Raw genomic sequence first — 15,930 nt, 5'->3', positions numbered from 1 at the left:
CTAAAAGATTATACCATTTATTAATATAATGCATCCAATAACTTCAAGTAGAAATATACAACATCTTTACACAGAAAAAATAAATAAATCAATAAGTAGATAGATAAAAAAAAAGAGACACAGATTTTCTTAAAATCAAAGCTGAAGGATTTAAACTCCCAGATATTGACTTAGTTTAGAAGTGCAATTATGACATTGAAGTACTGGTGTCAAGACAGACAAATTAACCAACACAATGGAATACAGAGTCTAGAAACAAACTCACATATATACACACACTTGATTTATGATAAAGGTGACACTTTAGAGCAATGGGAAATGGCCTTTTCAATAAATTCTGCTGTGTCAACTGGATATCCACAAGGGGAAAAAAAAACAACCTTGGCTCCTATCTCACAACATATTTTTTAAAAGTAATTCCTGATGAATTATTGATGTAAATGTGATAGAAAAATAAATAAAGCTTCTGGGACATAACATAAAATAATATATTCATACTTTGGAGTTGACCGTGATACCTTAGGTAGTACACAGAAAGCATTACCTATAAGGGAAAGATTAATGAAACTAGACTGCAGTGAAACTGTAAAATTCTGTTCAAAAAGACACTACTAAGAGAGTGAAAATGCAAACCACAAGAGCAAGAGAATGTATTTGCGTTAACATAATGGACACTGTATTTATAGCCACAGAATATTTAGACGTCTATAAATCAACAATAAAAAGACAATCTGATAGAAAAATATGCAAGAAACATGAAAAGATACTTCATAAAAGAGAATATGCAAATGGCCAATAAATAAATGAAAAGCTATTCAACCTCATTAGTCATCAGAGAAAACGCAAATTAAAACTACAAAGCAAATTATCATTACCAAAAAAATCTAATGACTTGAAATTAAAAGACTGATTAACCAGTTCTGATGAGAACATACACAGGTGTACCTACTTTGGAAAACCTTTTAATTGTACCTGTTAACGCTAAAAGCACACATACCCAACTGTTTCACTCAAGGTATACCTCTAACCGGTAAGTGTACCAAAAGACATGAATAAGCCAAAAACTGGAAACAACCTAAATATCCACCAACAGCAGAACTAAAATGTCATATATTCAAACAATGAAATGTTACACAGCAATGAAAATGAACAAGCTATTGCTATACACAACAGCAAAGATAATGAGAGGTAAAAGAAGCTAGACATATATACTGTATGGTTCCATTTATATACGGTTCAAAAACAAGCAAACTCATCTATGGTGTCAGAAGTCAGAGTAATGGTTACTTTGGTGGAAGAACTGGGTACTGAATGGAAGAAGACAAAGGAGGGGCTTCCAGGTGCTGGTAATATTCTATTTCTGTATCTAAGGGAGGTTACATGGTATATTGGCTTTGTGAAAATTCTCTGAGCCTACCTCTCAAGCCACCCACTCCTGGCCTATATTCCATCCACACTAGTTTTCTTTCTGAGCTTTAAAATGGTAAATTTTTTCCCATTTCAGGACCTTCATGTGTCCCCTGCATGGGGCACAATTCAGGTTTTGACAGGACTGGCTCCTCATTGCCATTTAGGTCTCAGCTCTCCTTAGAGAAGCCCTCCTTGACCACTCAATCCAAAGACCTCTCCCATCCCCACCAGTCATCCCCTCCTTGGTTTCTATCACACTTTTCATAGCACACCCAACAAATATCTGTTGGATGAATAGTGCACTCAGCAATGCCTTCTGCCATGGGGTACATCAAGACACAGGCTTGGAAGGGAAAAACATGAGAGGAGAGGGCAAAGAGAAGGAGAGAACAAAGGAACAACAGGTCCAGCAAAATACTATTAATACCTCTGGTGCCACGCGGAGGCATAAAGCAGAATGGGCCATAGACCATTACCCTGAAGGAAGTGATCTAATAAAGCCTGGGAAAGCCCATGAGCAACACAGGAATTTTTCCATGCAGGCTCTATAAGAAACATGGCAAAATATAAAGAAAAGCATAGTGTCTAAACAACCAAACAAAAAAACTGCTTTCAGGAAGGTTCTAATCTAAGCATTACGATTTATTTTACTCCTGTAGTTATACAAATAAGTTATTCCTACACCTCAGACAAGTACTTGGAAAACTATGGTATTGACACACACCTAAGGAAATTTCCTAAATTTTATAGCTTAAGTATCTACAAGTTAAAAAAAAAAAAACCTTTCTTCAACCTAGTGTGCCTTTGCCTCATAACCCTAATTTCCTCCGTATTATTCTGAGAGACAGCAGAGAGAAGGGGCACAGGAGGGAGGTAGAAGGAATGAACAGGCATGATATGGGTGGGCTGTGGTATCTGACACCCTGAGAAAACTAAGTGACCTTGGCCACTGGTATTCTCTGCCACGTCTCACCTTGTGAGCTGCACCTAGCAGAGTGCCTGGTCAAGGTGAATATTCGAGGGGTAACTATTGAACGAACACTCTTCCAAGCAATAATTTTAAGAGGTTGATTAAATGGCTTAAAGAACTAGGCTTAGAAATTGTTTTTTAACCCTAAGGCCATTTATCTAACTTTAGTAAGCAATTAGTAAAACAAGGATCTGGAAGGTACACAGCACAAAGCTCCATGCTACGGGCATACAAAATGCAAAATAGAGGAAACCACTGGCTAAGAATCTGATCAAGAATAAAGCTCTAAAATAACAGAATTAATTTTATTTGCATCTCACATGAATTTCCATAAAATTCATGATCATTGTTTCTTTAAACTTAAAATGATTTAAATTGGAAAGGAATAATTATATGGAAAAGAATTCTAATCAAAATAGAGCCATCTCAGCATAAAAAGAAAAAAATTGAAGTTTCAGTATATCACTAATTGATAACATTTTAGAGCCAAACCTATATCAACTAGTGCTAATTTTATTAATGAGTAAAGTGATAACAAGTTCTAATAGCTTAAGGAGAAAGCAGGACCAGAAAGGACTGTGTCCTTATGGGTTAAATCTCTCCATATCATGGACTGGGGATGAGAGAGAAAGGTAATGAATGAATGAGTATGTAAATGAATGAATGAGTAAATGGATGAATTTATAAGTATTCTTCTAAATAATGGTCAAAAAGCTAGTTAGAACTAGCAGGGCCAGTTCTCTTGTTTTTCCTTCCCTGGGAACTTCTTGGGTGCATTACCAAGTTCTAGCTGCATTAGCAGCTCAGTTAGTTGTCAGGAGAGCAGCAATCTCACCAAAATCACTGACTGACCTTAGTTGTGTTTTTTTTCCGTTCTGCTTTTAGACATGCAAACAAAAGAAAAGAATGAAAAGTGCCAAGTGGGATGACATAAGAAAATTGCACTGTAGCCAGATCACACATAGAAAATGACAGAAAAAGGGTAGGCAGAGATGGCTCTGTGATTTTCTTCTCACTCTCACCTGATCTAAGAGATATAAAAGGTACAAAGTTAGAATGCATTAGCTGTCAAATCAACAATATTCTATTCAAGGCACGCGCTTCTCTAACAATGCAGCCATTTTATAACCACAGGCTTGACAGGGTCCACAACCCAGGGAACAGGAGTAGAAAGGATCAGGAACAGGATGTAACGTGCTAATGGGGCCAACAGACTTACTCTTCCAGGAAGTGCTGCTGGGGTCCTATAATGGAGCCCGGCCGGCAGATTCTGATCCAAGCAATTATTTCAGCATGTGTAAACCTGTAGTGTTTCATGACATAACAGGCGATCAATGTCCCTGTTCTTCCAAGACCCGCTGTAAGAGAGGGAAACAGAATGAGAAATACAAAGTACAACAAATGCACCCTCAAAAACACCGAAATCAAACCAGAAATTACACTGGAGTCAAGTGTAATGATATTATCAATAGCTAATAAACATAAACTGCTATCTTGTAAAAATTTGTCTTTTTCCTTAAACAATGGAAAGGACAAAATGAAGCTGTCATAGATTTGGAGGCAAGAAAGTGACATGATGAAAGCCAAGGGGTCTGGCAGCAGCATCCCAGCTGTATGGGAAAGGCCAGAGGCGAGAGACGGAAGCAGGGGCAGGAGAGCAAGGTGGCTGAAAGGAGCTGGGAGGAGGGTAGGAAAGGGGTGGGATGAGGGTGGGCTGCGGTAATAAGGAGAAAGAGCTGAATTAGAAATCCATTAGGACTGGGTCACAGGGAAAGTGAAAGACGACTCACATTTCTGACCTAGGGATCTGGTACAATGCCAATTTCACCCATGAAAACATTTTGTTAGAAAAGGAAATAGAGCGGAAAAATGTAAAAAATATATTTTTTATTATTTTTAAAATATATATATATTTAAAGGAAAAGTAAATAGGGCAAAGATGATGACTTCCCTTTTGACATGTTTAAGAATCTTCTACTTTTGAGGGGTCCTTTTTTTCAGCTTTCTTTGGTCAAATAATAAAGAGAATTTTCTCTGATCGCCCCAGTACTTTGAAACACACAGTATTTCAGCCAATTTAAGACACCATCATGTTGTCTAATGGTGTAACATATACCACTATTTAAGTTCTACTATGAAATTAAACTATAACATGCTATCAATTTTAAGATCCATCCTAATTTCAGAAATTTTTAAATGTGAGAAAGGTACGTCTTTGAATCGGTGTTCCTCAACCTTCTTTACATTATTGCTCCCCCAGGAGCCTCTTAAGATTTTTTTTTTCCTAATTGTCCTCCATGAAATTTTACTGCCACAGATATACTGCATATCTCTTTATGTACTGGATGTAAATCTGGGCTTTATACAGAAAAAGAAAAAGGTTTTCATCCTCCCAAAAAACAATTTGGCTTCCTTGGGGGCAATATTGCTTGGATTAGCAATACATATCAAAAATGCAAATGAAATGAAAATCAAGTTCATGTCTACAGATGCCCGACATTTCCCTCCCAGTAACCCTTCCTTTTTAAGAAGTATATATACACTGTTTTATTAGATGAGGGGAGTGTGTGTGTACTGTTTTCACCTGAAGTGCCTTTTGCCCCAGATCAAACATCAACATTCTTTAGAGAAGAGTGAGGTTTAATCACAGTCTCAGTGAGCGCTTCCTTTAGTGGCCAGAGTTAAGATTAATTGACTTTTCTGTTTCAGCCAGTGCCTACAGCTGTTAATTCCTCAGGTTATCTGACAATACTGTAGGTAACCCATGTAGATAAAACACAGCTGAATGTCCTGGAAGAAGAGCCAGAGCCCAGCTGGTTTCCAGAGTCCTTCCTTCAAGTCACTGACTGGGGTCTCTGTCTGGAGAGAGGACGGCCTTCTTTATGTAGACAACAGTCTCTCACTGCTCCCTCCTCGTGCAAGGAGCTGTCTGCCTCCCTCACTCAGGCTCCTAGTTATACTCACAACCAAAAAAGAGATGCAGAAAATTTTCAAATTTCTCTGAAACTAAAGTTGCTTCCCCCTTTTAAAAAGAGTCTATAATTTAGATCTATAAAAAGAACGTACTTAGCATTCAATAGTTAGGAGCTCTTACCACAATTGAACAGAATAGGAACATTTCACTAAGTTTCTATAAAAACTTTAACAAAATTTTTAAAGCATTTGTAATTAAAGGGCTCCCTGGCACAGCATGACAAGATGTCGAAAAGTGTTCTATTTATACCAAGTCAAACACCAATTGCTTTACAGTTCTAGGCATTTTTTGAAATCCCTATAGAACATCGATAATCACATCCTGGAATATCACAATGTTGCTGTATTTTAGATTATTATTTGTGGTAGAAAATTTCAAGAATTCACAGCTATCTCTTTTATCAACCACAAAGTGAAATGCAGGTATTGAATGGTTGTCAGGTTTCACACATTCCCAGCAAATTCATTTCTAGTTTATCTCTTTTAAAATACCTTATGTTGAGGCATGACATATTCATTCTCTTTTCAGCAGCTACCCAAGTTCATTTGACATAGGATAAGATTCTCTTTCCTTCCTCTTTTTAGTTCAATTAAAATGCTCAGTGCTGCTTGCATTCCCAGAAAATTAAACTGACTTAATTAGGGCAGATGTCAAAATAATTAGCAGGCCTATAGCAGATAAGTATGCTATGAAAAGCAATACAGCTGTAATTAAACCGAAGGTATAATCCTTATAAAAGAACCCTACATGTGTGTACAAGTGGAAACAATTGAAATAACACTCTCAAAAAGATGTCACCACGTGTAAATGTGACCTTCCTATGCAAGAACTGACCTCAGTGTTAAAGGTTCTGATTTTAAGTAAAGATATAAAAACCTCTAGGATCTAAAATAAATATACGTATATCTCTTAAAAGGTTAACATTCACAGGTCAAGAATATACAGAGAATATCTATAGCAAAAATGTTTAACACCAGAGAATTTTATTTTCACAGAGTCTCTAAAGAGAGGAATACAACCGAGAAAGATGCTGAGTTTTAATAAAATCTTTGCATTCCTTCGCCCTTTGTCAATCCAAGATATGGATAGTTAATCCATGGATAAACCATATGACCTGGTAATCATAACATTTATTGACTAGGAAATAAAGCCAAATTAACCTCAGGAAAAATGCTGCTTTTTATGACACAAAACTAAACTCTAAAAGAGAAGATATGACTATCTCCTACTAAACGTTGGTAGTGGCCACATTCCCATTAGCTCTCGAGTTCTGATGTTTAAAATAGGTGAAATGCAGGCTTTTTCCTATACCTGGGCAATCTTTAACATGAAATGGAAAGGCGAACTTAGGGTGTCAGTGAATCACGTCCGGGACAAGCCAACTCACTGCCATCCCACTATGACAGGTGCGTGAGCAAGAGGCACCTCCCTGACAGATCCAGCACCCCCATGCCAGAGGGAGGATGTCCCGCAAAGCCGGCGCCCCGCCCCGCTCGGGAACGGGGAGGGCGAGGGACGAGCTAGTGCAGGCGGGTGGAGGAAGCCTGACACAAGGAGCCCTCAGCTCATTCCGGGGCCACGTGCTGCTCGTTAGCATCTCTCCGGGTCTCTGGGAGAGCGCAGCTTCCCATTTCTGCTCACACGCGCAGCAAGGTACCTCCACCTACTCAAATCTTAAACATAGAAACAAGGGCCTGCAAAACGGCATTTTAATTCTGTCAGAACCAAAGCCACACGCGTCTGAATAAGTCAGTTAGAGCAGCACCAGGCACATGAAAAGAACAGTACCATCCCCAACACCTACCAGACCATTAGCATAAAACAGGACGGAAACCGGTTCTCAGACACAAAACCACGACAACAGCGCCACCCCGCGGCGCTCTGGAAAGCTGCGCCTAAGGAACTCGAGGCTCCATCCCAGGGTGGCCAAGGTGATTTCTTATCCCAGAAATCAAAGACTCCAGTAAAATAACTTCAACCCTACTCAAAAATCGGGAATGGAATGGAATTTGAGTCTCCTCAGAATCTAACAACTAAGCCTAGAGCAAATGCCATTTCATATTTTCTGAGTAGCTGACCCAGGGTTGCCAGATAAAGTAGAGTGTATGTTCCCTGCACTATTTGGGACATACTTCATACTTCAAAAAGTATTCCTTATTTACCTAACACTGAAATTTAACTAGGCATCCTGTATTTGTATTTGCTAAATCTGGAAATCCTACACCTTCTATACTCTGAACAATTCCTGCCCTAAACCCTTCACCCCAGAAACCAGAGGTTCATTTGCATAACCAAGTCTTTCAGTTCCTCCCAAGAGGCAGGACCACACCAGCAGCGAGTAAGCCATTGCCCCTAGCAACAGGCAAGGAAGACTCTCTGCTCCGAGGCAGAAGGTGGGGAGGACAGGTGAGGGCAGAGACGGGAATGGGGGTCCAGACAGCTGGGTCATAAAGTAGAAGCACCGCCTATCACCTGGGTGCCAGAGGATGGAGAGATGAGCGATTCTGAAAGAAACAGAGAAAGGGAAACTGACATCCCATGCTCTTGACAACTTTACCTATTTAAAGGTGTTCCTGCCAACCCAAGGACACTGCTTCTGTTTTCCCCTGATCGTGGCACATGGTGTCAGTGAGCATGGGCATGCAAAGTTAGTAAGGTCAGAAAAACTGTCTCATCAAGAAAGCCACACCACCACCGATGGTCCACACCCAAGCAATCCTTACTTTAGGAAGGAGTTATTAAAATGGGTTTGCGTTCCAGTCCAGTTTTCTGAAATAAAAAACTTCATTGTTTTCTAAGGCACTAACTGGTTTTGTATTACGTTACTTGCTGTTTTTTGGTTCACCCCCTCCCACAAGCACAGCTACCACCGGGCCTCTCACGCACCTTTGCAGTGAACCGCGATCGCCCCTTCCGTGTTCTCACAGATGTTCAGGAACCTTCGCACGATGTTGTCGCTGGGTGTGCTGCCGTCTATGAAGAAGAGGTCATGGTGCTCGAAGCCAGCGTCTGTGAAGCGCTTTGCCTCGTAAATCTTTTTGTTCAGCCTCACGATTGCAGTCACGTTATGCTTTTTGAAATAAGGGAAGTAGGCTTCAGGGGCATGAAGAGGATAACCTAAAGGAAGGAAGGAGCGGTAAGCAAAAGGCATGCACTTCATCTTCCATAACCAGAAACACAAAACCCTCAACAATAAAGTATACAAATCTCAACAGAGCTCAGGAGGAAAGCGTATTTCATGAAGGAGTAAAAGGTTGCAGCAAGTTCATAAAAGCAGCAGTCTGCATAACTGTGAACACCACAGGAGATTTTTTAAAAAAAAATTCCTTAACTATTGGAAATAGCTCATTAAAGTTCAAAACCTCAACATCTAGGATTCAAATCCTGGGAGCATACTCCTTTCCACCCCCAAAACAAAGGCATTCTTGAAGTAGTAGGAGACCTCCAGTGATTCCTGGTGATTTTCCTCCCCCTGGACCACTGCTCGCCACTTGACAAGTACTTTCCTTAATAATGTCAGTTAAAGCTTTTTTGCCAGATGTTAGTTTAATGTATAGTACAAACCCCCACAACTGAGAGTAATGATTATTAAGCACCTACTATGTACAAGGCACAACTGCATATAATTTCTCTTCTAATACTCAAAGCAACCTGTTAAATAAAGAATGGCTAATCCCCTTTAACAGATTAAGAAACTAAAAGAGGGGGTTGTTGGAAAGATGTTGGTGAAAGGATACAAAATTTCAGTTAGACAAGAGGAACAAGTCTAAGAGATCTACTGTACAACATAGTGACTACAGTTAATAACAATGTATGGTATACTTGAAAGTCACTTAGAAAGTAGATTTTAAGTGTTCTTACCACACAAAAAAATAAGTATGTGAGGTGATATATATGTAAAACTCGACTTAGCCATTCTACAATGAATACATATCTCAAAATATGTTGTACACCATAAATATAGAATTTTATTTGTCAATTAAAAATATAAATGATTCTTAATTAAAAAACCAGAAAGAGTAACTTTTGTGCACATTTTCTCTTTTGTGGGGGATAAGATGATCAGTTTCTAACCCCGTTCTATCTTTAAGTGGCCCCACCATCAAGTGAGCATTCCTGGGAGGGACAGAACCAGCTGGGTTACAGACCTAGCCTGGGCCAATCAGCCAACGTGACCAGTGGGGGCTTTGGCCACCGCAGGCCTTGCCTGGAAGCTTCAGGGGTTTAGAGGACTAATTCATCAGCATACTGATTTGCCCCATCTGTAACCCATTCAGGGTTCACTGATTCATGGCATGCCAGGTGAGTAAACTGATCTTATTCAGAATCCATTCATGAAGGTGGGCTCCAAGGGCAGCAGCAGCAGCAGCAGCAGCAGCAGCAGCAGCAGCTAGGAAAGCAAACCAGGCAGTTGCTGCATCGTGCCCTTGTCTGTATTTCCTGTTGCCTTGGATTTGTTATGCCGGTCATTTCCTATTTTCTCTCAGCCCCAAGCCAACCCTCTCATACCCTGCTCTGTGATGCTGGAGGTGGGGTCTGTATACATATTACATTTCCTGGACTACATTTCTAGTTGGCTTCCTGTTGGTTCTAAAAATGGGGGGGGGGGCACTAAAGGGCAACTGGAGGAGGGAGAAGGGACTTCTTCCTGTTCTCCTGGCAGCATCATTTTAGCAGCAGAAGATTGGCACAGCCAGAGCTCCCAGCTGAGTTTGGCACTCCCGGCCCCAGCTCACTGGCCTCTGAGGTAAGTGCATGGTCTCCACTCCTCAGCCCCCAAGTCTAAACACCAGCTGTGCAGCCCTCCCCTCAGAGGTCAGTGCACCAGCTATCTGGCTCCTCCTCAGAGCTCCCAGGTTTCGGGAACTCCACTTTTGTCCCTTTTGTTCCCCCAGCCTTAAAGGAACTAGCTGTTTTCTCCATAATATTCTGGCTTCTTCAGTGCTGCCTTTTTACACTTTAGTCTTCTTCGTAACAAATTCCTTGTATTAAATTCCTTCTGTTTGAAATACCTAATGTGGAGCCTGTATTCCTGCCTAGTCCCTGCTGATATACTCTCTCCCTTGGATACTGCTCATTTTCTAAGCCTCATTCCCAGACTTCTCTTGGAGTCTGTGAGCTATCCAACATATTCCAGTAAATGGCTTTTTGGTTTAAATTGCCAGAGTTGTTTCTGCTGCCTGCAGCCAAAAGCCCCAACTGGGATACTTGGCCAAGGTCATACAAGGGATAGAGGCAGACTTGGAAGGCAGGCCTAACTAATCCACAATCCACATACATGATTTTCACAGGCCATGCTGCTTTTGAGCAAACAGATAATGCAGAGCTTATTTAAAATCTGTGCAGAAAGAGTAACTTATACACACATATAGAGAAAACACATGCTTTTCTACTTGCAAAAATTAAGTTTATTTACTTAGTTGGTTTGCTCGCTCAAATTACTTCCCAGCAACAGATATATAGCCTAAAGGGGGAAAGGACTATGGTTCGCATGAGGAAATAATAGTTTTCCTATCATATGAGAAATGGGAAGAAGAAGGGCTCACAAACACACATGCAAAGACTTCCCTAGGTGTGGCAGGCTGATGACAGTATCTACCTCTGTGTTCCCAGCACACCTTGGACCTCCATGATGGCCCCTGTCACCCAGTGTGCTAATGGTTGGTTTGGTGTCTATCCCCTCCCCCCTGCAACCAAGGCTGTAAGAATCTCTCTTTTCCTATATGGATTTTCATCAGGAGTAAATGGCAGTATAGCTAATATACCTAAACAGACTATTAAGAGAAATGATGGACACCTTTTCAGAAAGGAATGCTGAACAGAATTGTCCGATTATGGCAACAGGACATTGAAAATAATAACAATAATGACAATGATTGCACCTAACATCTATCAAGAACTTACTGTGTGCTAGGCACTATGCTAAGTGCTTCATGTGAATTATCTCAGTAAACCCTGCAATTACTCAATTACGGATGCCTGTGAAGTGAACTGGCCATGCACACACAGCTATTGAGAGGTAGAGCCAGCATTAGAACCCTGAAGTCAGATTCTAACATCTTGCTGGGGCTGATTTCAAGTAAGACTCAGCTTGACTGTTAGGCCTCCAAATAAGAGAACATGACATGAACATTAGGAGCTGCAAGTCCTAGAGTTGATGAGCAGGTTAAAAATCCTTAAAACTGTTTCAAATGAGTTATAACTAAAAAACAATGGAAATTAGGGACTGTTTGTAAGTGTTACCAATGTACTTGGATGCTATTTGTGGGAGACTGGTTTTAGCACTGTGCACCTTTCTGTGGGACTCCTCCAGCCTACTCAGAGCCAATGGAGAGTTCATCTGACCCTTACTCCACCTGGCCACTAGATGGTGCCTTGGCATCAGTGAAGCACAAGCAGAGCCCAGGAGTTGAACTGATCAAACACAGAAACAGAATTTCAGAGCTAAAAGAGACTTTAAAATCCCTCTCTTCCCAGGCCCTCATCTGAAAGTTAAGAAACCGAAGAACAGCAGAGTCAAGTAACTAGTCCACTCAGCCATTATTAAAACTAAAACTGCAAATTGAGCAGGCAAATGTAGAAGCACAAAATGTTAATTAGGTCTGTTCATGATAAAAATATAATCATAATATCTGCTATTCAATAAGCACCTATTACTAAATATGCACCCGATACTGTGCAAGGCAGTCCATACAACATTTCTAATCCTCACTAGATACCTGCAATGTGCAGGTATTGTATTTCCTCCATTGTGATATATTAATACAAGAAAATTGGTGCTCAGATAAGTTGCGGAGCTCACTGAAGTTCACACAGCTCACAAGGGATGGAGTCAGGCTTCAACCTGCCTGAACTCCTTACACAGGCTTCGCTCATTTAAATGAGCAGGCTGACATTTCAAATTGTTGGGATTCCCAGTCTCAAGCTATCTATCTCTGTATGTGTATGTTTGGTGTGTGTGTTTAAATAAAGTTAGATGACACTGCCCCTTAAGAGAGATTTTCTTCAGAAAATTTGAAATCCAAAACACGTTTCATTCTGCTATCATTCATTTATCAATTCAAAATTATTTAACAAAAAAAGTAGGGCTTTTCTCACCACTATCAAAAGAATGTGAATCAAGATGGCTGAAACTGCTGGTTGTTTTCTGTTGACAAAAACACACACTTAAGTCTCTTTTAATGCATTCTGCCCAGATCCCAAGATTTTAAGGCTTCCTTTTGCTACCTCCTAGCAACAGCTATTTGATTGTTAATTCCTTTAAAATCTTAGCTTTTCTACTAACAAACTCCTAAAATGACTTTGGGCCTCCTCAGGAAACACAGGGCCTCTCAACTCAAAAAAAAAAAAAAAAAAAAAAAAAAATACCAAGACCAAGATCTCACTGTAATTGGATCAATTTTATTAATTCCATCACAAAATTATTTTCTTAAGTTCAAAAATATTTACAAAGTCCTTTACAAAAAAATATGAAGCTTCCAGTGATTATCAGATCTTAAGAATTCCAGTAAAACATCAATATTTTATCAAGGGCAGCCTTAAATGAAATTATTCTAGACATCATAAAAGCTGACAAATATTAGGCAGTAGCACTTTCAGACCTTTTTTTCTCAATATGAGAGGGCACAATATCTGCATAGAAAAAAAGAGAGCAATATCTTAGCAGTTGTTATTTCTTGATTATATAAGTTTTTAAAGAGTTTTACTCTTTACTGCTTAAATTTTCTATAGAGCATGTATGTCCTCTATAATAAAATTAAAAAGAACACAGAATTTGGAATCAAATAGACCCTATGCTTGAATCCATACACTGCTACTTATTAGCTGTAACTCCTCTAAGCCTCCATCTTCTCTTCCATAAAATAAATACCACCTACTCCAGAGGATGGTTCTGATCATTAAATAGATGATGTGTGTACAAGAGGTTTAGCACCACTCCGGGCAGGTAAACAAATGGTGGCTCTAAGTTTTTCCCCATATTGCAATATGGAACCAAAAAAATTTTTTTAAGATTTTTGACAATTAAGAATTATTATACAAAATATGCATATCTTTTAACTAGTGATTCTACTTCTAAGAATTTAGAAAAGAAACTAGAGCTTCAAAAAGATGTATGAACATGTATGCCAACCACAACAGTTTTTAAAAAATGAAAAACTGCAAACAACTTAGGTCTCATTCAAATTAACAAAATTATGGCACAATCGTATGGTTGAACAATATACAATGCAGTCATGGAAAATAATAATGTGGATCTGCATTTACTGCCATGGAAAGAAGTCTGTGATATGTTAAGAGAAAAAAGCTGGCTATAAGACAGCAATTATGACCTCATTTTTATTAAAAAATGTTTTTTAATGTGTGTATACACATATAAAATGTGTATATACATTGAGAGTTAAAATGCATACAAATAAATACAGAAAGGCCAATGGAAGAAGTTAAAATCACCTACCAGCAACTAATAAAACTAGTAAACTTGGGTAGAATTATAGGTCACTTTTATGATTTTTATCAGTTCATCTGCATTTTCTTTTCTTTTTATGAATAAACACATATTACCTGTATAAAAACATTTTAAATGACTTTTTAAATTGTACTTCTCAACTTCCGTTTGAGAAAACTTGGTCAAATACATGCATCCCAAATGGCCAAATTCTTTCAACTTTGCCAAACAAATACCCAACAATAAAGCCACCACCAAAACAATGCCCCTCCTAAGATTTCCTGGCCCTGAGTCTGATAATTTTGCACAGAAAGCAGGTTCAATCAATCTGATCTCAAAGATCAACTCTCGGAAAGCAGTTTCCTCAGATTCTCAGCATGTTATTCCCAACAACCCAACATGACAGAGGTTAATTAATCAAGGTCCAGAGCAAAAAAGATTTTTTTTTTCTTATAATAAGATAATCTAATTCTGGCTTCATCATAGAGGTCTCCTGTTAACTCTCTAGACCTGGATTGCCCATCCACAAAGGAAAACCATGATTCAAGAAGAGTTCCCTATTAGATATGTCACAGGTATGAAATGATAAGCATATTGGTGGAAACTCAAACAAATTATAAAATCCAAATGCATGAATAACAATATGCAATGAAACTACATTTCATAAGAAATAACTGGCGGTGATGATGATGATGATAAAAGAATAAATCTAGACCAGGGGTTTCAAGTCAGGTTCCCTCAGAATACTGGTGTTCCTCCTCTGTGATCAGAGCAAAAAATGAGTGTTATGTTCACGAATAATATTTTTTAATTTTATGTGTTTCCATAAATTATTCTTAAACCTTTTGTGTATATCTTTATTTGTCTTCTAGGGAACGTTAGCAGACACACACAAAAAAATGTATAAGTAGAAAATAAGTATTAATGCAAAAACCTGCATAGCTGATCATGTTTTATTTAAGAGGTTTATTTTTTGTCTTGCTTTTACTTTTTTTTCCTGAATATGTATGCCCATGGCTATCCATATTTTACAAATAAGTAATTTAATTACTATCAGCTAGAAAATTGTTCCTAGTTGTCACAACAGAACTAAGTATATCAGTGCAGTGACAATGTTTAGGAGCCCAGTTCTGGATTGAGTACAAGTTCTGCCTTAACTTTGTGACCCTGGACAAATTCCCTACTAATAAGCCTCAACTTACTCCTCGGTAAAAATGGAGACAACAGTATCTACATCTCATAGAGTTGTGTGAGCATTAAACAAAATAATGCTGTGATTACCTAGTAACTAGCACATAATAAGTACTCAATAAATGACACTTATTGCTATCCTCATTACTCAACATGGTATTCCCCAAAGAATATCTTGATATGTAGGACTCTACTGCCAATAAATCTAAGAACCACTGAAAGAATTCCAGCAATCTGCTTATTGGTTTGAACATCCTATTTATGGCAACCTAAAAATTTGTTAGTTCTAAAACAGTGATTACAGCTCCACCTACTGGAAGTATAATATTTAACACACTAGTTACTTCGTTCAGTTTTTTAATTGATAACAACTACTCTTTGGAGAATATTATCAAAGGAAAGGATTATCTGAGGAAATTAATAAATTAAAGAAGATGAACTAAAATAAATTTTTGAATGGTAAAAGAAAGAAAAACCTACCATTTTCAATTTTGCTTTTAGGATGTGGTCCACTAAATGCTAAAAATTTTCCTGGAACAATCCAGTTGAAGTCACCATTTTCAACTCGCTGGCAGAATTTTGTGAGAAAAGAGAAGAAAAATATTTTATAATTCTTATACAATATAATAAACCCATACACGTAAAACTGCTTTTCACTCTTAGTACTAGACTAACTGGACATAAATGAAAACAAAATAGTATAGCTTAAAATAAAAACATGCCTCTCATTCTCAAAATGCTATTTATGAATTCAATCCACTTCAGAAAATTTTCTGTCTAGACTGTATGAAAATCTTAGAAAACTTTATTTATGACAGAGGTATTTTGCTTAAAATAAGTTTGTCTCCTGGCCACTCTGCAATGAAATGAAAACAAACATTGCTTGTCCCAGCAATAAATAAAGGGAGGTAAGAGAAAACGGAAAATGTAACCACTTTC

General features: G+C 38.5%; 1 protein-coding gene across 4 annotated transcripts in view; it reads right to left on the bottom strand.

Moving 5' to 3' along the window:
* The window catches only part of CDC14A (cell division cycle 14A), a 169,242-nt gene that overhangs the window by 53,238 nt on the left and 100,074 nt on the right, over nt 1–15,930 (bottom strand). For 3 of the 4 annotated variants that reach the window (XM_069478288.1, XM_069478290.1, XM_069478289.1), the window contains exons 8-10: nt 15,472–15,559; nt 8,241–8,471; nt 3,600–3,738 (exon numbers count right to left, since the gene is read on the bottom strand). In XM_069478288.1, coding sequence (XP_069334389.1) covers nt 3,600–3,738; nt 8,241–8,471; nt 15,472–15,559 — 458 coding nt within the window. The remainder of the gene's footprint in view (nt 1–3,599; nt 3,739–8,240; nt 8,472–15,471; nt 15,560–15,930) is intronic. The other variant, XM_069478291.1, reaches the window with a different exon arrangement.

Source organism: Eulemur rufifrons, chromosome 8, assembly GCF_041146395.1.
Source record: "Eulemur rufifrons isolate Redbay chromosome 8, OSU_ERuf_1, whole genome shotgun sequence".
Classification (NCBI taxonomy): domain Eukaryota; kingdom Metazoa; phylum Chordata; class Mammalia; order Primates; family Lemuridae; genus Eulemur; species Eulemur rufifrons.
Note: the sequence above shows the minus strand (reverse complement) of the source record. Positions and strands in the feature narration are given on the sequence as shown.